The sequence below is a fragment of the Drosophila simulans genome, chromosome X, assembly GCF_016746395.2.
Source record: "Drosophila simulans strain w501 chromosome X, Prin_Dsim_3.1, whole genome shotgun sequence".
Lineage (NCBI taxonomy): Eukaryota > Metazoa > Arthropoda > Insecta > Diptera > Drosophilidae > Drosophila > Drosophila simulans.
The window spans coordinates 12,403,254-12,428,903 of record NC_052525.2 but is presented as its reverse complement, the minus strand read 5'-3'; the positions used below and the strand labels follow the sequence as shown (position 1 = coordinate 12,428,903).

The following is a 25,650-nucleotide window of genomic DNA, read 5'->3' as shown; positions in this document are numbered from 1 at the left end:
TACATACAAATATGCGTCTATTCATTTAGATGTATTAGAGGCCTGCAGAAATCACCGAGATTTTTGGAAAATTGTGAAACAATTTCAAATATTTTTCGGGCTGAAGAATTCGCGTTTCCTTTGTGCAACCTTAAACTGCAATATCTGTAATCGAACACACTTCATATTCATACAGACCTCCAATATATTTTACGTAGTTGTATGTATTACATTAAGTTAGAGCATTTCATTGGCTGCTGGGCGGTTTTTCGGGTTTGGATTGTGTGACTTGGAGGGTGTACAAATCAATTGAAATAGTTCTACTCAGGGGCTACGAATACAATATCGAAATGTGAGTAAGTAAGCATATTTAAAAGTAAGGTAAGTACATGGGTATGCGGTATATGGTTAACTAATTGGATAAGTACGATCGTAGGGTAATGCATAAATAGGTGCTGCCCTTGGATTTTGCACGAAAAGTATATTAATATTTGTACGATACGCTATAGACAATAATAATTAGCATACACAATCAAATGGATAATAATTAATTAAGTTTGAAGTTGAGTTATGATTTTTATTTTGCATTTTTATATTTATTTTGATTTGTGATCTTGTTCTTGCTCACACACACATATGTAGTTGGCTTACATATACATATGTATATAACGGTTATCGAGTTTTCTTATGCACAAAATTGATTTAAATATTTTTGTTTTTCCATTTAATTTATTTTAATTTATTTCTGTTTACTTAGTTACTTAGTTTGGTTTGGGCGCGTTCCGTCTGACAAAGCGGCTACGTATATTTTCTTGTCTTCTCCTTATTGTTTTTTTGTTTTTTTTTTTTCTTGTTATTTGTTTAAACTATCTGCTTGAATTTAGCAAGTAATTTAACATTCAACACTGATTACCGTGTCTTCTGCCTCAGGCGACCATTTAAATTTATTGAAATTTCTGGCATTCTAACGCTCTTTGGCTTTTTTCGCTTAATTCTGTAGTTTTGCATAATCTGTCGCACGTTTTATCGATGCTTACACACTAAATTGAAGTTTCATATTCGCTAACTTGCATGCAATCTCGTCTTAGATTAGATTTTGGTATCGATGAAATCGCCTTAAGTGTCTAGATTTTAGTGTATATCAATAAAAATGTTGGAAGTTGATTTTCGGGTGTAGCTTCGGGAGGCGTCGCAAAATCGCTTCACTTTCACTTTCGGGTATTTTTGAGTTTTTTTTTTTTTTTGGTTTTTTCGGGGTTTCCGTTCTAGACGATTTCCTAGGCTCAAATTCATTTCCGTTTTGGTGTTGCTCTGTTTTCGATTCTGGATTCTGTTATCGGGGGCTATATTTCATATTTTCGCTATCCTGGCCATACAAGTAGACATGTACATCTATATATATATATAAATAAATATGTATTTGTTGTGTTTAATTTTTAAATGCATTTCATGCTTAGTTGATGATTTTCATTGTTGGGTTCAGTTATAGTTTTTGCATTCTGCTGTTCATATTTATTTGTTTGTTTTACTTTGCTAAAATGAATATCGAAGAACTTTCGCCAACTGATCGGTGTGTGGATTTGCGTGTATTTCTCGTTTTCGGCTTTTATTTAGCTGAATTTTAAACTTATACGCTTCGGTTAATATGGGTGATTTTTTTTCATTTTTGTTTTTTTCGGGTAAATTGTAAGTGGCGGCGTATGTGCCGTGAATGAATGTGACCGAGTCGCTGAGTTGCGATTTGTACAACTGCGTCATATAGTCGCCTTTCCCATACATATACATATATATGTATATAGTATATATATAGTAAGTCAGCGTGGGCCAAAACAGCCAACTCGCGCCACATCTCCATATTGCTTTTGTGAATGACACACGCGCCTGCGCAGCAGCGTTGCGGCGGTTATTTTGCGGATATTACTTGATTACTTGATTATTCCATATGTCGTATTGAGTATTGAGTAGGTTAACTAGTCGCCGGGAAGTGGAAAACGAATCAGCAAATGGAGACCTGTTCATTATTTTTCTCTTTGTCTTCAGTCTCGATGGCAAACTGCTTGCATTGGCCAGGCCGGATATGGCCAGGCACTGCTTGCAAGCAGTCGCTGTTCGAGGACTTCCGGTCTTTTGCTGATTTCGCGTTTCTAGGTAATTTTAGGTATTTTTTTAATGTATTTCACATTTCACTTTGCTCATATTCCATTGAATTTCGCGATTCCGCAGTGGTTTCTCTTGATTCTCTTATCCTTGTGTAATTTGTATATATCGTTATACATACATACTTAATACCTTAATAAATTTTACTATAAATCTTTGTTTAAAAAATTTTACATCATTTATGTTATATACTTAAAAATTTGGTGTTTTCAATTTGCTTTCGCAACTTCCTCTTTGCTTGAGTTCTTTTGTTTGGGTTTTCTTGGTTTTCCTAGTTTAAGGTTTGTTTTTTTTTTTTTCTTGGATTTATTATTTTTATGGCCAATTGCCATGTAGATGTGGCCTGACCTTTCAGCCCTAAGTACACAAAAAAATGGTTTGCTTCCTAAAAATGTCATAAGTTAAACTACAGACACACACATTGATTGTTGGTAGACTCTACTAAATGATCTCGGACTTGGAAACTAGACTATTGAAGTGGAAAATCGAATAAACAATCTTTAATTGAATTAATATAGATGCGCGTACATATAGTTCGTGTTTGATTATATATCTATTTATATAGGCGTAAAACTTAGTTAAAACTTAGTTATACGTTAGAGAGCGTTGAAACTTAATCTGTATTTTAAATATATCTGTATAAATGCGAGTGCTGTTGTTGTGTATTTGTTGTGTGGAGCGATTTTCACGGCTGAAGTTCCGATTTTAGCTGGCCATATTTCGATTCATCTTCAATCCGATCCAATTACTTAGTGATCACTTCAACTGCGAAAGCGTTTTGCCTGCAATATTGCCAATTTTCAGGTGGGTACAGATTAGAGCTGGCAAGCCATCGGTAGTAAGGATAATATTGAAATGAATCGTGAATATTTTCTATAGGAATTTCTATTGTAAGAAGATGGAATCGAATGAAATAACCCAATCGATTCTATCTAAAGATCGATCGAAGTCTTGCCAGCTCTAGTTTAGGTGTGCGTGTGTGTGTGGTGTAGATATTTGGGGGAAAAAGAAAACAAATTTTGTGTTTTAGTTTTTTGTGTTTTTTCATTTTTTTTTTTTTGCATAGTTTTTGGAATAAGTCACACATTTATTTAATAATAAATATATATTTTTAGTTGTAGTTATGTTTTTTTTTGTTTGCTTTTGTTTGGTTTCGCTTGGTTGCATTCAATAAGTTATAATAATTATAAAAATGGAATAATAAGTAGGCGTAATAATATATAATGTAATATAATATAATAAGTTTTCTTGGTTTCATTTACTTTGGTTTGCACTTGACGAATACGAATACGAATCTTAGACGACGAAAAAAAGATATTTAAATCTGGTTACATATATATATAATAATGGTTACAAGTGAGTGTGTGTTTGGGTGCTTGGGGTTTTTGCTTGTTACGTTTGGAGGATATATCGCGGCTATATCTTCGATTTCCGTTTCGTCTTCGAGTGTAAATCAAGGCGAATCGAATTAAATATAAGAGCTGAATAGCACTAGAATTAATGTAATGTAATGTAAGTTAGGGTTGCAGAACGAACACAAAATACAATACAATACAATACAATATTTTTATGCATATCCATTATAATAAGTACTTAGGTAAGCTGAGAGAGTTATGCTGGTAGTTCCTAAATCAGTAGACATTAAATCATTTGGTTAGCTTGTTTAAATAGTTTGTTTAATTGAATATAATCGAATTGAATTACATATACATAAGTTTAAAAAAAAATAGTTACTATATATTGCGACTTAGATCATTTTCATTCATATTTTTGCGGTTTTTTATTTATCGTTTTTCGCTTTTTGTTTTTTGCTTTGTTTTGTTTTGTTTTTCCTTTGACCCTATTACCTTCTCATATTTTCTCATTTGTCAATTTATAGACAGTTGTCGTCTGGCTCATTTCCTTTTTGTCTAAAGTTTTCCTTAGTTTCTGTTTTGTGTTTTTTGGTTGCCTCATTCAAGCTTTGTTTGTTTGTTTGTTGTTTTTTTTTTTGGTATTTTTTCGTTTCTTGGATTAGTTAATAAAATTAAATTATAGAGATGGAAATAAATCAATTTTCACTAAGATTTCATTAGAATTATAATCATAATAATTTCGTTTAGCGTACAAATTAAATGATAGACATATCATAAACTCGCGCTAAATTTCGCAATTTCGACTACACTGTCTTTGTCACATCATATCATCATCATATCTTATAAGATCAGATCAATCTATAGTCTAGGTGTTGTTAAATCAAACAGATCGTGGAGTATTGGAAAGGTCTAGTCCAGATTGGCTGGTTAGCCTAAGTGGTTTTGGTCTTGTTAGTCTTAAAGCTGACCTGCAGCACCCGATTGCCCAGGGTATATCCATTCAGCGACTGGATGGCCACCACTGCCTCATCGTAGTTGGTCATGGTCACGAATCCGAATCCCTTGCACTTGCTGGTCTGCAGATCACGGATCACCTTCACCGACTGAACGGCACCGAATGGTCCGAATAGCTGCCACAGCACGTTCTCCTCGGTCTCCGGGGCCAGGTTATAGACGAATATGCACCATCCCGATCCAGTCATGGCGTTTCCCGGCAAGATCGAATTGGCCAATAGATCGCCAGCCAGCGGTGAGTACCTAAAGTGCAGTTGCGATTCAAGCCGGTGGTGAGATAAGGAAAATTAAATTAGTTATGTGCCAATCGTGCGGTGTTCGACATCAATGTGAATTTTTTGGTACTCCCCTAGGCCCTTCTTTACACCTAACTAATCGATCGCCTGGTACATGCTAATTTAGTAAAAATATATATTATAAATAGATACTCATTATGAAAGTACCTATAATTAATTCCAGCTACTTCCACAGTTTTTAATATTAAAAAAAATATATCAAATAGGATTGCAGTTCAATAATTTTGCTATCAGAACTTTCAACATGCACTCAAAATTTAATTATAGTTTCTTACAATCTCTTTAAGCTCATAAAATTATTAAAGATTTCTGAATTGACTTCGTTATTTCTAAGATACACAGACAATTTAAAAATAATTATTATATTTTAATTCAAAGTATTACAATTACATTTCTCCGACGCCTTTCTATTTTAAATATTTATCGTTTATAGTTTCTTCAAACTTTTCAAACTCAAGTTGTTAAGGTTTTGCTATTGTTTTTCGAATATTAAAAAAGTAGTGAAATCATAACAACAAACAACATACTGGAATCAAGGGTAACGCTCACATGCAAACTAAAAAATTATATTGGTGTAAGCAAATGAACATAAATTATAAGTGAATAATACAGAACAAAAGGGTATATACAACCACCGTTCAAAGGTATAAAAATTATTGCTAGACATTTATATATATTTTGTAAATATGTTTACATATTTTCAGCAAAATAAATAATGAAACAAATGTAACAGCTCGCACAGATAAAATGAACAAGATCAATAAATTCACCTTCGTAGGCCCTTGTTAATCGCTAACATGGGACTCTTTCCAATGCTAAAAATGATGATTAAATTTATTATTTTGAAAAGACAAAGAAAGAAAAAGAAATAACGAAATGTTTTGGATAATAAATACAAATTAGTTAGTCAACGAAATGCTAAAAGATATGTATGTACGAACGGAAATAAAGAACTCGTTTTCAATTAACTAAGGAGTTTATACTTAAGGATAATAACAAATACTTAAAGTTCAAATCCTTACAGCTTAGTTGCTAATTAGTTGATATCGATTGCTGATTGAAAATGGGTATGCCTATGCAACAATATCACAATTGTATCTTTAGTATTCAGTATTCAGTTGATTTCGAAAGATTTTAGATATTTTAAGTAGTGCAAATTTCAAAATCTTTAGAGCTTGTTTTTCAAAAATCTGAAAAATCAAGCTTATCTTAAAGTTCATATATATATATAAGCAATGAGAAACGGAAGTATATCTTCTACCCTTCAGAATGGGTTTAACTTTTGGATTGTTTGCATCTGCAGCTGATTGAATACTGAACCTAGGGATACGTTTATCCCCTACATAGTTTAATGAAGTCCCTACTTTTCTGGGGTCTTAATACGAACCTAATGCGACCGGCGGAGGGCAGAGCTCCGGCCAAACGGCGAGTTGCCGCTGCCGCCTGTGGGGTCAAGTAGGCGGTAAGGGGCGGGGCAATCTGGGCCTTGGCGCTATTGCTCGGATTGTTGGCGAACTTGACGGTGATCGGTTCGGCATATCCTTTCGGGGTCTTGCCATTCAACTCCTGGATGGCCCGCTCGGCTTCGTTGCGCTGATCGAAGCGAATAAAACCGACACCCTTCGATAGACCTGCAAAATAATAATATGTTATTATCGTAATGAAAGTAAGTTTAAGTTGAGCTCGGTACTCACCAGAAATATTATCACAGAGTATACGAGATGTAATTATTTTGCCGAACGAAGCAAACATCCCCTCCAAGTCTGGTTGTGATAGATTTTTCGGAAGACCCGATACATATAAATTAGCACCCTTAATAGATTCTGAGCTTGGACGGGCGTATGATACTTTAATAACCTTATTCTGCAAACGCAGACCGTTCAGGGTGTTCACAGCCTTCTCAGCATCCTCGGCCCTGACGTAATTAACAAATCCATAGCCCAGACTCTGACCTAATATAATAGTATAAAAATAGTAGATAGTTATGATAATGGTATTTCATAATTCGCTATGGAATACTTACCTTGCTGCAGTGCCGGGTTCAGAGCGGTCAACGATGCTGGCAAGACTAAAAAAAAAAAGAATAAATGCATAAACAAATTAGTTAAGATACATATGGTTAAAGCTCAATGAACAAAGGAAGAGCTGGCTGTAAACGTTGCAACTAACAAAATGAAAAATACTAACTCACAGATTACTATATACAAAAAACTAGTTACAATTTGCAAACAATTTACAGCCAGGTAGTTAGAGAAATGGGGATGAAATGTAGTAGCATTGGTTAATATTTACCCAAATTACCTGAGACTTTATCACGCACCAGTTTGCAACTCTCCAGCTCACCGATGCTGGAGAAGAGCGATCGCATCTCCTCCTGCGTCATGGTTTGCGGCAGATAGTTGACAATCAAATTGGTGCGCGACTCATCATTGCTGCCATCCACGGATCCGTTGGCACTGCCGTTCTTCACAATGTCCATGGCGTTGGTCATTGTGATTGTGGTTCTGATCCTGTTCCCGCTCCGGTCCTGATTTAGTCCTTTTTGGTTAGTAGTTAATCTCACTGCTCGGTTGGTAGTCGCTTACAAGTTAGAGCTGCGCCTTTTTTGGGGTGGGGATTTTCAGCGCTTTGCACAAGTCCCTCGTAAAGTTAGGTTTTTTTCGCAGATTTTTTGGGGGGTTTTAGATCAACTACGATCGCGAAAAAAATGTATTTTCTTTTTTAAGTTAAGTTTAGAGCGCTCTCTTTCTCTGTCTAAAACGTTTAAAATTTAATTTATGCTTGAATTAGGTCTTACTTTGATTTGTGTGTTTTTTTTTTGTTCTTATGTCTTTCTTTTGTTTTTTTCGTTTAGATAAAAGAGTAAATTTTGCTAAATGTGTTTACTTCTTGTATTATTTTTGCTTCTCCGAATTTTAAAGATTATTATGATCTTTAGTTGTGGGTTTTTGGTTTTGTTTGTTTTTCGTTTTCTTTGTTATTTTTTATAAAATTGCAAAAATGCAAAAAGATAGCAATAATTTGGTTTTTTCCCCGTTCTATTATAGTTTTGCTAAATTTGCGCTGGTTTTTGGTTTTTTCTTTGACTGGAACTTAGCTTTGGTTTTCAAATATACATTCATATACCGTATATATATTTAGTTAGTTGTGTTATCCGTTATCCTCTTGTATATATATATATATACCGCTTGAATATGATTATTCGTTAATGTTTGCGTTAAATTAATAGTAGTTGGTTTTATTTGGTGGTGTTTGGTTTTTGTTGACTCTTCCTTCTTATTTCCTTTTGCCTCGTCTGTTTGCTTTTCCCTCTGCGGTTAAAAAATCTCCCACTTTTTCGGTGATCCGTTTCTTTCCTCTGATAAATGATGGCTGTTCGATTGCTCGCTCGTTTTCACTCAATCTGCAAAATAGATGCAAAATCGTAGTTAAAGTTTAAAGAATTCTCAAAGTATAAGAAACGTTAACTTGAAGATATAATTACAAGATGGAAACAACATATTGCATAGCCCATCTTTATACTGAATTAATTTCACTAGACTGCACACACACAATGCTCTAATTTAGCAGCTCACTGTGATATCATCGTTCAGGGGTAATAACATCGGTTCTTTAGCACTTTTAAGTTTAGAAAATTTCTTTTGAAATTGTGCTTCATTTCACGGACCATGCAATTTGGCAATATGGTTGCTATCCCGATGAAAAGTGCCCGATAAGCGTGTTTCACACACGGCTTGCCAAGGACATCGAGTGACTACTGTCACCAACACCACCACTATCATTACCATCAACATCCCCACCACCACCTTTCCCACTACAGTGAACACCATTCCACTCCCACCCCGATATTTTTCACAGACAAGGGTAAGTCAAAGCCGAAATCTGTTTATCAAACAACAATGCGACTCCAATGGATTTTTTCTCTCACACTTTTTTGTTTTTTTTTTTTTCGTCAGCACAAAATGCTCGCCTAATGGCTTGGAATTTAATTAAATCGCTGTAGGTTGTATGTGATATGGAGTCCCATGTGTAATGTCCTGATATATGATATGAATCGAAGGACGCTTACCCTGCATAATGAACATTTAGTGCGCCCTTCATTGCACATTCACGACATTCGGCTGAGAACAATGGCAAATGGTTACCAAGTGGCATCAAACAAAATACGTGTCAAATGGTAACTTCAGTTTATTAGAAAAAAAAGAAATTTAGTAATATTGCAACCATGAATATTTCGAAAATTCATTGACAATGGAGAAAGTAGGTAGTGTTCATGAAAAAAGGAACATTCTTATTTTTAAAATTTAATTGTATTAAATTCTATTTAATTTCAATGGTATTAAAACATAAGTTCAGTTATTATTACAACTGTTCAAAAAATCTTACAAAATGAAGTATTTACTTAAAGAAAAGGAAACCGACACCAAGTGCATTTCCTAGTTCGAATTAGAATAGTCAAATATCCTTCTGATTTGTATACTTTTGTTTCCAATTGGAATTTCGTTAGGGGTTGAAAGAGCGACAAGAAGGACTTCCTAGATCCTGGCCGCCGGCATCGGTGTTAGTGTGAATGTGAGCTAGCGTGTGTGTGTGTTCGTGAAAGGACTGCATTGAAAATAGGGTAAAAACCTGACGCGAAAAACAAACAAACGGGCCGCATGTCCTGCCATAATGTCCTGTTTGGGCCGGGGTCATTGAACCGCCGGGTGGCCGTGTTTGGGCTTAGGCTTCGGTTTTTCACTTTTCCGCCTGCGTCTCAGCCACATTGCCCACTCCCATTCCTGTGCCTTTTTTCGCTCTGTGCAGGGATCGTGGCATGTCAAATGAGGTTTGGCTCCCAACAGTTAACAGCTGTTACTGCGTTCGTTGAACCCGATAAAAGGTGCAGCACTGGGTTAAAAGGCGAACGCACTGAGAGAAAAACTATTGAAACCTCTAAAAGAAATGACGATCGAGCAGAGCAACAACATTAGCACATCCTGTAGAATGTCTTTTTTGCAGATAATGATAATAATAATAATATTAAAACTCTAAGTTTCTTTTTCGCGCAGTGCACTGAAGGTGAGTACCGAGATAAAAAGAAAATTGCACAAAAGGCATGGCGAACAAAAGGAAGTGCAGTGGAACTGCCAGTTGGGGGCTGCAACTCGTCCAGAACGATGCTGGATTCAAGCCGGGGACATCCTTTAATTGCGCAGCATGGCGTGACACAGGATAATGCATACGACCCCCATAACAGCCCCCACCACCCACCATCCAACGCATAGCCCAGTGAAAAGAAGCCGGCGAAGGCGAAGCGAAAAATGTGTAATTGACACTTTTGCGCCGATATCTGTGACCTCATTTGCGAATGTGTGTCGCCTGGCATTTGTCGAGGGCCTTGAGGAGGGTCAGGATACACATATGACTCCTCAAGTCCCTGAAAAGAATGGCAGAGTCCTTAAAGGGGATATTCACAAGACATGGCAAGCGGAAAGCGGTATTACTTAAAGAGTTGCTAGGCTCTGTTGCAATTACTTCAATGCATTTGTATTTTTCAAGATGCGAAGAATTGAGAGGCATTTTTAAGATATATATACCACTATACCTAAGCTGGTTCAATACTAAAATAAAATATAAAATGAATTATAATATTATTTTTAAGTATTATTATAGGAAGCAGCCTAATAAGTAATTTCAGTGCTATTTTCGTACTGATTGTTAGTATCGCACAACTTTGCAACGCGGCCGAAAGAAAAACAAATACGAGATGTCATGGAAATTTTCAATGGCGCCCCCACTTATCGATTTATTTTGGTGGGCTCCTTGGGCTAAGAATAATATACAATGATGGCTGGATAAAGTTGATTAGATCATGGCATTACCACTTACGTGCTTCGCTGGCGAGACGAAATCGAAAAAGTTGTGGGAGCGAGGTGCGTTTGAGAAGTTACACTGTCATACAGTGTGTTCTATTGGGGGAGCGGGTAATTGAGACCGACTGACTATATAATAGATGTATATTGATTGCACAAAAAGGACTTTCTTTCGCGTCGACTCGCTCGCTCACTCGCTTGCTCACTCGCTCGCTCTCTTTTCGGTCTGCACGCTCCTTTGTCCAACGATTTCCTGGCTATATAGTATATATGTTTATATATATAGCGGCTTGGGCATCCGGCGTAGTAGTTTATAGACAGACACTCGAAGCACTCACTCGAAAAAAATGCGAAAGAAAATCGAAATCGGAATTTGACTAGGGTCTGTGAGATAACAATTGCAAACTCCTCTTGTGCCCAGCGACTTTTTTGCCAAGTGTTCTATAATATGGAATTATATATTGCACGATGATCGAAGTCGAGTCCCGGGAATCGCACGGTTGTATTGCTTGGTTTGGTTTCTGGCTTCTAGTTATTTAGTTTGTTTCGTTTTAGGTAAAAAACCGAGAACACAACATATTCGTAACTGAATATACATATATAGAAGTATATATACAACACAAAAACCGGTGCAGAGGAGTAAAAAATTATAAATGAATGTTCTCGAACGAGAAACACAACCGAATGGAATCAAACCGAACGAAAGCAACGAACGAACACGTACGACTGAATCGAATAGAGGAATACGGCGTCAGGACTTGCCACTCAGAACGAAACATCCCATACCCATACATGTGTATATGAATATAATACATATACATTGCCTAGCTGGCCGTATTCTTGCATCCTTGTCGCTGCCCCCCAAAGCAGCGATGGGTGCAACAGAGACGCAGCGATCCGGCGGAATGAAAGAGAGCGAAAGGCACTACCACCACCAGCGAATATCCTTGCACCAGTCCCTCTCTCTCTCACTCTCTCTCTCTCTCTATCGCTTTATCTCTCTAGCTATTCCTGTCTCCTGCCGGTACACACCCTTTCTGGGAGAGCGGCAAGAGAGCGCAGGACACGCACACAGGCAGCCAAAAAAAGGGGGGATGTCAGGCAAGTGAGGTGGGGAAACAGAGTCCGTGCACAAAAAAAAAAAAATGTTTTGCAAATTTGGAATATACATTTGCGGCAAACAAAACTCTTTCAAAATGGATCTTAGTTTTAAAAATAGATTTTTAGATACCCAATTTTCAGAATTGTAATAAATAGAATGGTACATTTCTCAACAATTATGTATATCAAGCTAAAACGTTTCTATATTTTCCAATTTCATTAAGATTATGTATGCAGTTAATTATTTATAGAAACAGAACTTACAATATATTGTTTTATTTAAATTACCTAGAAAGATATTTAAGTGTACTTTTTGCTGTTGGTGTGAGCAGGGGTACGAAAACTTGACTCAATGTGAATGATGCAAATTATATCAGGCTGAGATAATGGGACAGGACTCTCCCCCTACAACACAAAAAGTCGACCAATGTTTTTGTCTGAGCATCGGGGAAAACATGAGAAAATCAAGGGATTTAATGGTCATATATATGTACATATGTAAATGCGAAAGGCTTGTTATAATTTACAGATTAGCTATAGATAAACGATAAGTCCAATGCGAGTTATCTTAGTTGTTTTCAAAAATCCAGATCATAAAAATCCTTCAACAACACATTTTTTGGTATTATTATTTTTTAACCTACAATTTACATATAATAACTTATAAAAATGGTTTTAATAATTTTGGAACTTTGTTTTATTTTAAATGATTGCTCTTATAATCACAATGGCTTGTTTAAAAAAAAAATGGAATTCATATTTCAAAGAAGAAGCTAAAGAAGCGGAAACAGGCGGAGAACCGAGTCCGTGAATTCTACTGGCTGATGGGCAGACAATCTAAGCTACCGACTTCCACTAAGCTCCTTATCTACAAAGCGATCATAAGGCCAATCTGGACGTATGGCATTCAACTGTGGGGCACTGCATCGAAAAGTAACATCAACATAATCCAGACATTCGAAAACAAAACGCTCCGCACAGTCACAAACGCTCACCCTTTCCACGATAATGCCACTATACACGAGGTCCTCAGCTTCCCCTGGGTGAAGGATGAGATTAAGAAAAGCAGCAGGCAGTACATGCAGAGGCTTCAAGACCACCCAAACAACCTGGCACAAGACCTGCTGGACACCAGTCAACGCACCAGGAGGCTGCACCGATCACACCCTTTGGACCTCTCTGGGATTAGACACGCAAATTAAATTAAATTATATACATACATTATTATATACATCATACATACAATATCGACAGTTATTGTATAGTTTCGCAACAATTTATGTAATCAATTAATTCTCTACCGTTAAGTTTAGTCATCAAATTTAATGATTGTCCGCGAAGGACAGTTTTAAATTAATATATCCAAAAAAAAAAAAAAAAAATATTTCAAATAGTTTGACAGCTAAATTCTAGAAAAATCCGACTCAGACGGGCGAAAAAGTTTTTTCTTTCTTTTCGTTTTAATTCAGAGAGATGGGCGAAAAAGTTTTTTCTTTCTTTTCGTTTTAATTCAGAGAGATGCAGCGAGAGAACGAGATCCAAAGGACGAGTGATGAAGGCGAAGAGGAAGGTGAGAGAAAACTTTTTCGGGGTTGAGGTGGAGCGGAAAAAAGTTAAGGGAGCACCTTGCAGGCGAGGAATATTAATCAGACATACACTTGCCACACACACACACACACTTACAACGGCAGAGAGTCTTTTGCACACACACATACACACAGCATCGCTCTCTCGCACCAGCACACATGAAAATTCCTCTCACACAGACAGTTTCCGTGTTATAAATAATGAAATTTCAACATTTCGCTTGACAACAGTAAGGGGTATTTTCGGGGGGTTTTCTCGAGAAGGGTGGGTGCGTTTTGGGTGGTGAGTGGGTGGCTAGTGGGTGGTGAGTGGGTGGTGAGTGGGTGGTTGGGTGCTTGGGCTGCTGTGGGGTTGTCCTTTCGCTCGAGTGGCAACCGTTTGCATCGTTCTTTTTTAAGGACACTGTGTACTTTTTCGCCTGATTCCTTATTTTCTTTGAATTTCCTTGCATGGCGTTTTTTTTTCATTTTTTTTTTTTTTGCATAGGCTCTTGAAGATAATTCTGTTTATCCTTTGACCCAATTCGTTTAATTTGATGGGAGTTGATGATGATGTTGCTTTACTTTTTCGTTCGTTATTTTATGTTTTTTTTCGCAGGCAGATAAACGGTTACCGCGTTCAGTCGGGTAAATTATGACTGGGCGTTGGGGCGTGGCTCAGCTTTTATTATTTCAAACATTTTAAAATTTAATTTTTGCAAACGCCTTTTCCCTAGTTTTAGTCTTAAATGTCATTATTTGAGACACAACAGTGGGGAAAAGAGTCCAAACATTGAACCTAAGCTCACATTAGGCACACAATCAAGTCCCTAATCTTTTGGGATTCGAATTTGGAAATTATAGTTATGTGTCAATCTAAGCTTATTGCGATTTTGATTAATAACTTGACGCAAATATAACTTTTATAGTAAATAAGTGCTCAAAAAAGTTACTCTACCATCTATATGGGCAAAAATTCCGTTTGTAAAATCAAGTTTTTGGCAAAAGTCATTTTTCCTAATTTCGTTCACCAAATAGTCAGTTTTTTTGCTACAACTTTAAAAATAATTGTCTGAAAATGGAATGCCATGCCTCGTTGAGCTCGTTATTTAATTCCTAATCAAACTGTGTTCAAAAATGCTAACTCTATTTTTTTGCCATTTTTTGTAAATTTTGATGATGTAACCCCTTACAAAAAATGCGAAAAATGACCCAAAAATTTATTTCCCTACATCCTTCAAAAACTGATAGGGATAGTTAGCACTGGTAATAAGCTGCTCAAAACAGTAATTTTTTCAAATATATGACCGTTTTTAGATAAGTTATGACTAAAATTCCGTTTATAAAATCACGTTTTTTGCAAACCCGTTTTTTCGAATTTCGGTTAATAAATAATCAGTTTTTTTGCCACAACTTTAAAAATAATTACCTGAATATGGAATGTCATACCTCGTTGAGCTCGTAATTAAATTTGCAATCAAACTGTGTTCAAGCATGGGAAATTTATTTTTTTGCCATTTTTTACTAATTTTGATGATGTTACCCCTTACAAAAAATGCGAAAAAATGACCTGAAAATAAATTTTCCTAAATTCTTCAAAAAGTGATAGGGATCGTTAGCATTGGTAATTAGCTGCTCAAAACAGTTATTCTTTTAGCTTTATGACCATATTTGGCCAAGATATGACAAAAATTCCAATCGGAAATTTTTAATTATTTTTTTAATTCTATTAAAACTTCAAAAATAAATGTCTGGACAAAATGCAAAAGCAATTTCGATTGCATGAGTTGAAGATCAGGTTTCTTTATCTGTATATTCTTATGACCAAATTAATGATTAATTTGCTAGGAAAGGATGATATTTTAAAACTGTAAATTTACTATATCTGTATTTTCAGTGTTTTTCCCTGCACGAACCTAAGGATGAACTGAAACGCAGGTCAACCCTTTGTTATGAAAATGTGGCCATATGTCTTAATTTTCGTAAAACATTTTCCAAGCCGAAAGTGGACAAAGATGTGTCAAAATGTTGGAAAACTTTTCGACAGCTAGCCAAACCTGAAGAACCCGTTTGAAGAGAAAAGCTAACCCCTTTATTGGAACAATAGGAAAGTAACAAAAACCGAAACAGGACCAGAACCAGAACCAATCGATTTGCATTTCCCAGTTTTCCAAGTTCCCAAGTTATGCAACACTTTCGTTAGGGAAAACGGGAAAAGGGGGAGGTGCAATACAACCACCGCAGCTTTGCACCACCACCAATGCAATGATCGAGCACCATTATCCTTGCAGCTGCTGTTCGCAAGGATCTTGAACTTTTAGCATCAGTTCGCTGCAATTTATGACGCTTGCGACTTATTGACATCAATGTAATTTTTGCAGGGGTATTCGCGTCTAGAATTTCGCACATTCGGGCATTTGGAAAATCAGTTTTGTTTTCGCACACACACACCTAACGATATATTGGGAAAATCGTTGTGTAATCCTGGTGTGCCAGAATCAAATCAAAGGGTGGGTTTGATTCTCCAAGCCGGGGAAAAACGTTTTCCGCGCCCCGGGGGACGTGGAGATTCAGGAATCGGAGCTTAAGGGAAGATGCAGAATTTTATAATTAGCAAGGAAAGGGAATTTGAAAAAAAATAAACGGCATATAATTAAATACTTTCAAGTTACTTTATTTGCATTGACAAATGATTAAAATATTTTTTTGTTCTTAGGACACAAACAGTTTTGTTCTTTCAAATAGAATTTTAGAAAGAATTGCTAAGTGCAGTAAAGTATTTGAAATGTTTAACAAATAACTTTAACAACACTAGACTATCCCTTTGACAAGCACCATTACCATTTCGATGTTTTGATTCTTTGAGTTGCTACACTCGTTAGCCGCTTTTGTGTGGCTTTTCCCGTTTGTGTGGAAAATAGGATATGGGCGTGAGGGTTGCCGGTGGGCGTTGCATTCTCGAATGCCATCAAATTAATTTGCACCCCGAATTCGCAACAAATGAACGGCATTGTGCGCTGGGTTCATTGCACCCGGCATTCAATCGGAATTGGGATTTTAATTGGCTTCCAATTTCGATTCTGATTGCAGCCAGGTAAAGTAGTTACACAATTGTAAATACGATATACGCACAGCTTCGATAAATTGTATCCGCTTTCTTTCATTTGATGCAATTTGCTGTCCAAAAGCAAATGCAGGCAACTTGCACTGATGCATTTGTATTATTACATTTTTTAATTTGGCCAGGCCCTGTAATTAGTTGTCAGCCTATGTTGCAGTCCGTATTCTACATATCGCATATCCTTTATGTCCTTTATATCCTTTATTCATATAAAGGACATATATCATATCCATATAAGGGTGGCCGGCAAATGAGACGTCACGAACGCCGCCTTTCTCATAATTGGGCAAACGGCCAGTCCTGGGGTTAATTAATGCAGCTAACGAGTTTAAATGAGGAAATTCTGCGACCAGAAACTGAGCGCAGTCGATGGAAATTGGATATGTAGATGACGGAATATAATTTCATTTATGAATAATTATCTTGGCAGTGTTGTGTTTGCATCTGTTTTAAAAAATGTGACAACAACGTTTTTAGTAGTTAATAAAAATATTTAAAAATTCGCTAAATGCTGTTTGCTGCTATAAACCTGATATTTAAATATTATGGTAGTACTAGTTGTTTCGTATATCATACACCTAGCCGATCTCAAATCGTATATGCAGCCATATTTACTGCGACCATCTATGTGGTCCGTTTCGTCACCTGACCATAAAGCGATAGAAGGAAAAGCAGAAAAAGCGCAGCAGCCCACCACCACCAATACAATAGCACACGTACGGGCACCACCTGCATGCTAGCTCTCTCTCTCTCTCTCTCGCGCCCACACACACTCGTCCGTCTCTCTCGCACTGCAGCAAGACAGCAAAGTCCTGCCTCCTTCATCTCACATCCTCTCTGCCTATCCCTCTCTAGCCCGCGTGTGTCATCGAAGGATATTGAACTCTGACACAATGCTATATGTATATACAAGAAGAACAATTGCCGGCCGGTGGCCAAGAGGTCCTGCATCCTGCACCACCAATCGCACACTTAGCGAAAAAGGACACACTTCATTTGAGTTTAAGTAGGAGGGAGTATAACTTAGTATGGCATTATTTAATCCAAGTTATAAGATTCTGCTTTGCATTGATCCATTGAATATATTTATTTTAAAGCATTCGAATATTTTTCACTGCATCCAGCTCCCTGTGCTTTTCTCTCACAAATACTACCCATATTATTCGCTCGTCTTTTGCAACCGTTATTCTCTCTCATTCTCTTTCCCTCTTTCTTGGAGTGTATGTGTGACTGGCTGCTTGTATGTATTTGTGGGGCGTTGTTTTGATTTTCCTAGATTGCGCAATCTATCAGGAAATGCGACTCTCCCAAAAGAGAGGGAGTGCGCTCTCTACTGCGCATGTATGTGTGACCGCGAGTGTGCATGTTTGTGTGTGTGTATAGCGGCAAAGTGGGTGGGCAAGTGGGTGGTTTGGTGGGTGGCATAGTCCTGCGCACAAAGCGCGGAAATTGAATTTGCGGCAGAAAGGACCAGAAAATGAAGCAAAAAGTGAAAAAAGCTGCTCCATTGCATTTGATGTGCGCGTGTGTGTGTGTATATCTCCCTTTATTTGCATGTGTGTATGTGTGTGTAGCATAACGACCGGCTTTTGCTTTGGCTTTGTTATTCCGTTAGCACATAAAATGGTTTTTGATGTTTTTCCCTCGTTCCTTTTTCCTCTTTTTTTGCCATAAATTGCAACAGATATGTTTTTTTTTTTTGGTATGTACGTGTGTTGTTGTTTTCCTGTTTGTGTAGGTGCTCACATACCATAACAAATGGCATATCTATGTAACTCGCGAGACAAGAAAAAATAACCACAGAAACATAAAAATGGGAAACAGCAAAATCAGCTGAAAAGAAATGAATTTAATTGTCCAGGCAGACATTAACAGCACAGGGAGATTAGAACGAGAGGTGAAATCCGAAATAGAAAGAGACGGGCGGAATGGGAATGATAAAGAGAGGATGCCTGACATTAATGTAACAAAAGCAAGAGAAATTAAAGCTTAATTTGCATAATTGAGACTGATAACGAGTCACCCTGCAAGAATTGCGGCTGGCTTTACATTTCAAGGAGCAATACAAATTTGCTTAAGTTTTTTATAAATTACTTAAAAATAAATGCAGATTTTGTTGGAGATAGAAAAACGTAAGTTTAAAGCACTGAAAATCAGCTTCAAAACATCATATGAAGTAAAATTAATTTAATACTTAAATAATAATTCTTAAAATTCTTAAAATCTTTTTAGATTTTTTGCTTAAGCTGAAACACAGTTGTGCATTAACTAATTTGAATTCTTCATCCGCAGCTGTGCCCAAAAAACAAATAAAACTTGCGTTTCCGCCATGAAACTTGATCTCCCTGAAAGCATTTTTTTTTCTATTTTTTTTTTTTTGTCACGGGAATAAAACTGCTGTTGCAGCAATATTTCGCAGGAGATTACTTAAAGTAAACGTTAAATTTGAGTTTTCCCAACCACCCTCTAGTCGGGTGAAAAGGAAATAAATAGACACGGAAGTTCCTTCAACCGAGCCACCCAAACCAAATAAATGATTTCGGGTGGTGGCTTTTGTTTTTGTTGATGCTTGCCAACTTTAAAATTGCTTTTTACACAGGACGGCGCCGAAAGAAAGCAAGAAAAAAAACTTTTCTAATTAATTGTTTAGCACTTCATCTGTTAGGGAAAAAAGAGCCCCCACCCCCCATGCCAACCATATATACCTAGTATATATTGTACACATATATTTTCGCCACGTATTGGTTTCGGTTCTTGGTGTTTTTTGGCCATTTTCCTAGGTAACAACACACAAAAAACTGTATATGTCTGTATACGACATCGTCTGATGTCGAAACCCCCAAAAATACCCCGCCCCCCGGAATACTACCCCTTTTTTTCGCTGCAACCGGATGCTGTCCATTTCAATTATCGTACGCGGAGCCCTCTGGAGTGGTGCTTGAATTTTGAATTTTTACATCCATTGTGTATTCCGCTGGCTGTTTTCGTTGTTTGTCAGTTTGTGAATATTTGATGCTCCCGTAAGGCATCACCAAAAAAAAAAAACACCGGCTGCAACGGCCAAGAAAGTACCCTACCTGAAAACTGATAAACCAGACAGGTTTCACTCGAAAAGCGATATAATTTACTCGATCAATTGTACTTTATCAATCAAATTAAATTTAAATATATTTCATACTGATATTACCATTATAATTTGGCTTACTATCGATTTATTTAGCATAGAATGAATTAATTTATTTAATTAACTTAATATTTTTCCGTGTGTAGCGAATTGGCGAATGCCTGTGGCCGAAGCTTAGCGGCAATTGAAGTATTTGTTTATGGATTTCCATGTGGTCGGTTGGATTTTAGCAACTTTTTCGGCATCCCGGTGGTGGTTCACTGCACTCGGTTTTTTAGCTAGCCGGCAGCTGCACTGCGAGAAATTACGCACACACTCTGGCAAAGATCTTTGAATTTTATTTTGAGCTACTGAGATTTTAACAGCTACTTAAGTTATCAGTCAACTGAAGAAAAACACATAATTGAGCATAGGAAATATAAATAATTTTTTGCTGTGTATTAACTGGACAGCGGTGTTTTTTTTTGCGGTGGTTGCTGTGATGATGGTGACGATGGTTCGAGGGTGGAAACCACGCTTTTCCGAAGTGCACTTCAATTGCATTAATTAAAGAAAAGCAAAAGCGGCTGGCAAATAAACTTTTATTCCCTTGCATACTTTTTGGGGCGGGGGAAACTGCCAACCAGTTCTCAATTTCATTTGCGATGCGGAAATCCCTCCTGTTTGATGTCAACCGAGGATTAGTTATGTATTTTCTGTTTTGCGGATAATGCCATTGGATAGGTGAAACAACACTCGAGTACTTGAGTTTTTCAGCAGCTTTGAGTCTCAAAAAGTTTGTCCTTTCCAAATTGTAAACTTCTTTAACTTTGGAATTTGTAGGCTTTATAACTTAAGTCTTTAATTTTTTGCTTGCCAAAGCATATTGCTATCGCAGTGATTTGTTTCATGTTATTTAGATACCTTAAAGATATTTTTCAGCTTAAACTATACCCACTAGTAATTACTTTCCCACATGACCAAGCTGCGGAAATTCATTTCAATGCAATATGTACGCGAAAATTAATCATTTTCCGGAAAGTTCTTTGCCCGCCTGCATTTCCTTGCCAGCTGTGTGTAATCTGTGCCATTTTGCCGTGCCTGCATTTCGCTTTTCTCCGACTTTTCCTGGCAATTTCAGGCTGCTTTTTCACCGCAGGGGTTCGGGGGAGGCATGGGGATTTTATAGGAAAAGTGGTTGCGGAAAAGCGGGAAAAACGCAGCGCATGCGTCATATTGATTTTGCTTCCACTGGCGATTGCCGATTGCCGTTTCCGGCTCGAAACTTCAAAGGGAAGCCTCCAATTTGCCAAAATGCAATATCCGAAATGGCGAGCCATTTTGCGCACACACATCGAGGAGTTCTCCTTTAATTTCCCATAACTTTTGACCCGCCCAAATGGCCTGTGAAATTGAATACGGTACATGGGCATTGCTCATACGACCCGTTGTGCCCATCAAATAACCAGCCCAACTTAATTACGACTTGCATTGAAAATTAGGCAAATCATTCAGTGAAATTTTCCATTCAACTTTCGGACAAAAGGAGAGCGAGAGATTAATGAAAACTGCAAATGGCCATTTGGCAGTCTATGATGGGAATGCAATTTGTTGGCCTGGGAATTGCATACAAATTTAATTGACAAAAGAAACGCAACAGAGCTGAAGAAAAATCGCAAGCAGGAAAAGGAAAATTGCTGAAAAAAGGGAAACAAAGGAATATTAAGGAAAAATTCAAGGATGGCAGAGAAGACAGGAAAATAACTCTTTGGAAATTGAATTTCTATCGCTGAAAGCCTTAATTTTCTTGGACGACGCAAAAGTTCTAATAGAATTTCACTTCAGTGCAGTGCCAGTGGGCGGTGGGCGTTGGTTGTGTGGGCGTGGCAACGCGTTTTAATTTACAGAATCCGCAAAAGGAAAATGGCCAGATGGGGGAAAAAAAGAGGAAAAGCGAAAACTCATCTCAAGATTTTCCCCAAGAAAAGCGAGCGTTTGCTTGAATGGAATTTCTCTCTATTTCACCATGAAAGCAACAGAGTGAAAAGAGGAAATTCAATTTCTGACAAGAAAGAAAATCTGTTCGGCAGCAGATGTGTACATAGAACTCCACACGCAGTTGCAGTTAGCGAAAAAGTGACTCTGATAATACAAAGTAATGCCATAGAAATCAAGTGAAAATTCTAGAAACCCATCTTTGAAATCTATAGAATCGTTCGTTGAAAATCTGTATCTTTATCTTTATTTAAACTGTATCTATGCCTTATCCGATTTTGCATCTGATAGTTACTTTTTGAGCAGAATCTATCTTAAAGCTCATTTCGTCTGCAGGACTCAGTCAGCTGAGAGATATCCGATGGGTGGGCAGATGGGGATGCAGCTGCTGGTATATATGGATAATGCTGGTGGGGAAGCTGGGATGCTGGGATGCTTGATGGTTCCAAACCACTGGCGGCGGCGGTAGTGATGTTGGTGGTGGTGGTGGCTCGTGGCCAGTTCCATCTGGTTTTTGGGGTGGATGGGCAAGAAAAGTGCAGGCACTCGTCCAAAGTTCTGCCAGCATTTACATGTTCTATATGCCAAACATATAATAAATGCTATATGCCTTTCACAGGATGATAAACATAGATAGACAGACAGCGCGCGCGAGAGAGAGAGAGAGAGATGGAGAAGTAGAAGGAGAGAGAGGAAGGGATGGGGGCTGCATTTTCAATTATATATACGTATAAAATATGGATGCTGCATTATATGCATTGTCAGTTGCCGTTTGTGATATAATCCCGCACCGCCAACCCAACAGAATACCCAATTTATTTTAATTTAATGTCATCGCAAATAGCAAACGTAATTCCCCCCACCCCTCCGCCCTTCCATCGCAGCAATGTCCTTTGACATCGAACTCTGAACTTTCGGCAAAAGTTGCATTTAAATAATTGATTTTTCACCTGGAAAGGGAAGCGAGAAATCACCACTCGTGTACTTGTTGGTACACAAGTTAGATTAAAAAAAAAAAGTTAATTACATCGAATTAAATTGTAATCAAATATATAATATAATATAATTAAAGTATGTTGGTATGTATCTTTTATGTAAATATTACTTTAAATATTTTGGTAAAATTATTAAAAAATAAATACTTCTTGCGGTGTTTTTTACACAGAATATATAAACTCAGTTCAAAATTTCCTGCAATTGAGCATTGAAATGCTACATTCTATATGCAATTTTCCAACTTAACTGCCAATCGCGAGTGCACAAATGCGATTTTCCCGATTAATTTGTGCCAATTTAAAAATCGATAAAATTGCCATGAAATTCGCGAGAGCGAGGAGCGGGAAAAATGGCGGCCCGGCCATTATGTGACTGTGTCCCTGTCAGGATATCGAGAATGCCAGTGTATTTGTGTACTTGTGTCCGTGTGAATGCAATCATGGCATTGAGTGATGGAAGAGGGGGTGGGAGGGGGGCTGCAATGATTGATTGAGTGCAGGAAGGTTGGGGCAATCATCATCAATGAAACAACGAGCACAATTAATGCACAAATTGCTTGTCGAAGAGCTCAAGTGTAAACAGCGAAATGGGGAAATTGCTATTGCAATTGCGATTTTCGCAAATTTCGCCATTTTCGCAATTTCAATTGTTTTGGCTCTATTGTAGCGAGCGAAAATTAAATAATATCCCCGATTACATTGTCAATTAGCTTTTACAAAGGCTTACGTGGTGGGCATGACTAGGAATTTGAATTGCCAAAGAGAGCTGTCGAAAAGTATGCAACACAACATCATTTATTCACTGCATACTTTTAGGCGTAATTTAAAATGGTTTCACTTCATGGAATTTAATATAAGTTGATACTTAAAACTTACCTTATAAGTCGTTGTCCTTAACTGATATTTTCGGTTTTTATAAAATATCACTTTAACGCTGATCGCCGTTGATCTCGATTTTCCCCCTCAGCTTTTCCAATAAATCCGCTTTGCACTTTTCCTGCTTCGCTGTTTTTTCTTTTGTTTTTTTTTTCTGCGACGCCTTTGTTTTTCGTATAAATTCTTGTAGCTCGACGTTCAATTTGTCATTAAGTATGCGGTTTTCTTTCCGTATTATTTATTTGTTTTTTTTTTTTTGATTCAATACATAGATTTGGCAAATATTTTTGTTAACCGATTTGCGTAGATTTAGTCATATCATACTTTGTTTGCAGGGTCCTTGCTCTAAAAAATATTTCGTAATTCGTATTTTTCGTCGTATTTTGAAATCGTTGGAAGTCCGTTTTTTTTACTTGTTCTTCTTATTTCATCGCCTGTTCTTGTATAAATATTTATTTCTTTGAGAAATTTAAGTCTTTATTTTAATATTACTTTTGCTTAACTTCCGTCTCGTATGTGTAAATATGTAAATTTATTTATATGCGACAAAAAAAACACTTGCTTATGGTATTTTGTTTTTTTCTATTTGTTAGTTTATATTGAGTTTGGTGTTGATGCTTTGATGGGGCCTTTCGATGCGCACTGCGCCCTTACCCAAAATTTTATAAATTCAGTATAAAACCTTGTGGTATATATATATATATATATGTATGGTTCCTATAGGCTATAGATTGATTGGCTAGACACTCACCGACGAAGGTAATCAAATGTTATACGTATATATATTTAGATATATATATATATATGATTCTATCTAGCGCACACTTATTGAAAACAAAGGTATGTTTTAATCAAAATTATTTTCTTTATACTTTATTAATATTGTTATTATTATTATTACTTTTATTATATACTCTGTTGTGTGGGAGAATTGCTTTTCCTTATCGAATTTGGTCTTTTATCTTTGATCTTCGTATCAGTCAACAACACAAAATGAAACAGTGGAAAATCCAGATGATAGTTGAATGGAATTTCTGTTCTTTTCATTAACGATTTCGATCGAGATTTTATGATAATTTCGGCCTAAAGTTGATTGCTGCCAGCAGACTTTTGTGTTAAAACGCTCTGAATTGGCTGCAACGAAAATGGAAGTGCAAAATGGATTAAAATGGGCTCGAAGCGCATCTAGGTACCTAATATTTTAAGTATCTGAAAGTTGGCTACAGGTAATTAGGTCGATGCCACACCCATTCCACACGTACATACTAAATGGGTATACTAAAAAGGACTAATTTTTTGAAATTTTCCTAAATATCCTATCATATCCTTACAATTTGGGAATTAAAAAGGAAACAAAATGATCAGATATTTCTTCTTATAACATAAATAACAGCAAGAGATACATTTATTTTACAGGAATATAGATAATAGGCAAGTAAAATATTCCAAATACTAAAATATAATCTTATTTTAAAATGGTTTAAAATTTTTAATAGTTCACAGTCACCCTAAAAAAACACAAAAGGTTTCAAAGTATATTTAACTGAGCAGATCATTTTTGTAAATCCAAATATATTTTACACCAGATTCTGCAAGAAATATATATATATAACTTATCAAGAAATCCATTTATTTACATTACTAATGCCGATTACTTTTCTTGCTCTCTACGATTGTGGAAATGATTCTACTCACTTTTTGTGGATCGACACTGAGCACAATTTAGGGGTCTATCTTGAGGTTCGAATCTCTAAACCTCGGGCTTGAGCTTATCAAAGGTCTGAGAAGGATTCTTCTGGTTATCCTGCACTTGCGATCACTCATACACTCACACACATATACAAAAAGATATAAAAAAGTTTTTTGGGGACGTACTGACTGAGTGAAGGTTGTGTATGCCGGTATTTCCCACGAATTTTTCGCTGTCTCACGGCCTTTTTTTTTTCTTTTTCTCGTTTGGCCAGCAAGGATGTGTTTAGAGGTCCTGCGACTTCTCCCACGTCTGCCGCTTGATCTTGAAACGTTTGCCTAATGTTGGTTGTTGTTGTTTTTTATTTGGTTGTGTTTTTTTTTGTTTAGTAGTAGTGGCTTGTCATACTACGGAAACAAGGAGAAATCATATAGCGACGCAAATGATAAATCATATGAGTAGAATAATACGAAAACGCGCTTAAAAAAGAACCGCGTTTGCTGGATGCGCCGAAGACTGCTTGACTCGTACTGAATTTTCCTGGAAAA

General features: G+C 36.9%; 1 protein-coding gene across 7 annotated transcripts; it reads right to left on the bottom strand.

Moving 5' to 3' along the window:
• Positions 1-3,975: 3,975 nt before the first annotated feature.
• LOC6725808 (ELAV-like protein 2) lies at positions 3,976-25,638 on the bottom strand. 7 transcript variants are annotated; one of them, XM_039296973.2, is made up of 8 exons: positions 25,108-25,638; positions 23,413-24,546; positions 7,094-8,204; positions 6,825-6,869; positions 6,496-6,753; positions 6,189-6,432; positions 5,572-5,616; positions 3,976-4,748 (listed from the first exon to the last, which is right to left on the bottom strand). In XM_039296973.2, exons 3-8 carry the CDS (start codon positions 7,290-7,292, stop codon positions 4,424-4,426), a joined length of 1,116 nt encoding a protein of 371 aa, XP_039152907.1. In that variant the 5' UTR covers positions 7,293-8,204; positions 23,413-24,546; positions 25,108-25,638; the 3' UTR covers positions 3,976-4,423. The 7 variants fall into 7 exon arrangements, with proteins under 7 accessions (XP_039152907.1, XP_039152908.1, XP_039152906.1 ...); XM_039296974.2 differs by having other exon boundaries at positions 25,288-25,638; XM_039296972.2 differs by lacking the exons at positions 23,413-24,546; positions 25,108-25,638 and adding an exon at positions 10,666-11,423.
• Positions 25,639-25,650: the final 12 nt, after the last annotated feature.

Bases quoted from the DNA above. Each gene is read 5' to 3' on its own strand.
- LOC6725808 (XM_039296973.2), bottom strand. From the start codon at position 7,292: ATGACCAACGCCATGGACATTGTGAAGAACGGCAGTGCCAACGGATCC. The intron at 6,754-6,824 runs GTAAGTATTCCA...CTATTATATTAG, and splicing joins GAACCCGGCACTGCAGCAAG to GTCAGAGTCTGGGCTATGGA. The intron at 5,617-6,188 runs GTTCGTATTAAG...CATCATTTTTAG, and splicing joins CCCTCCGCCGGTCGCATTAG to CATTGGAAAGAGTCCCATGT.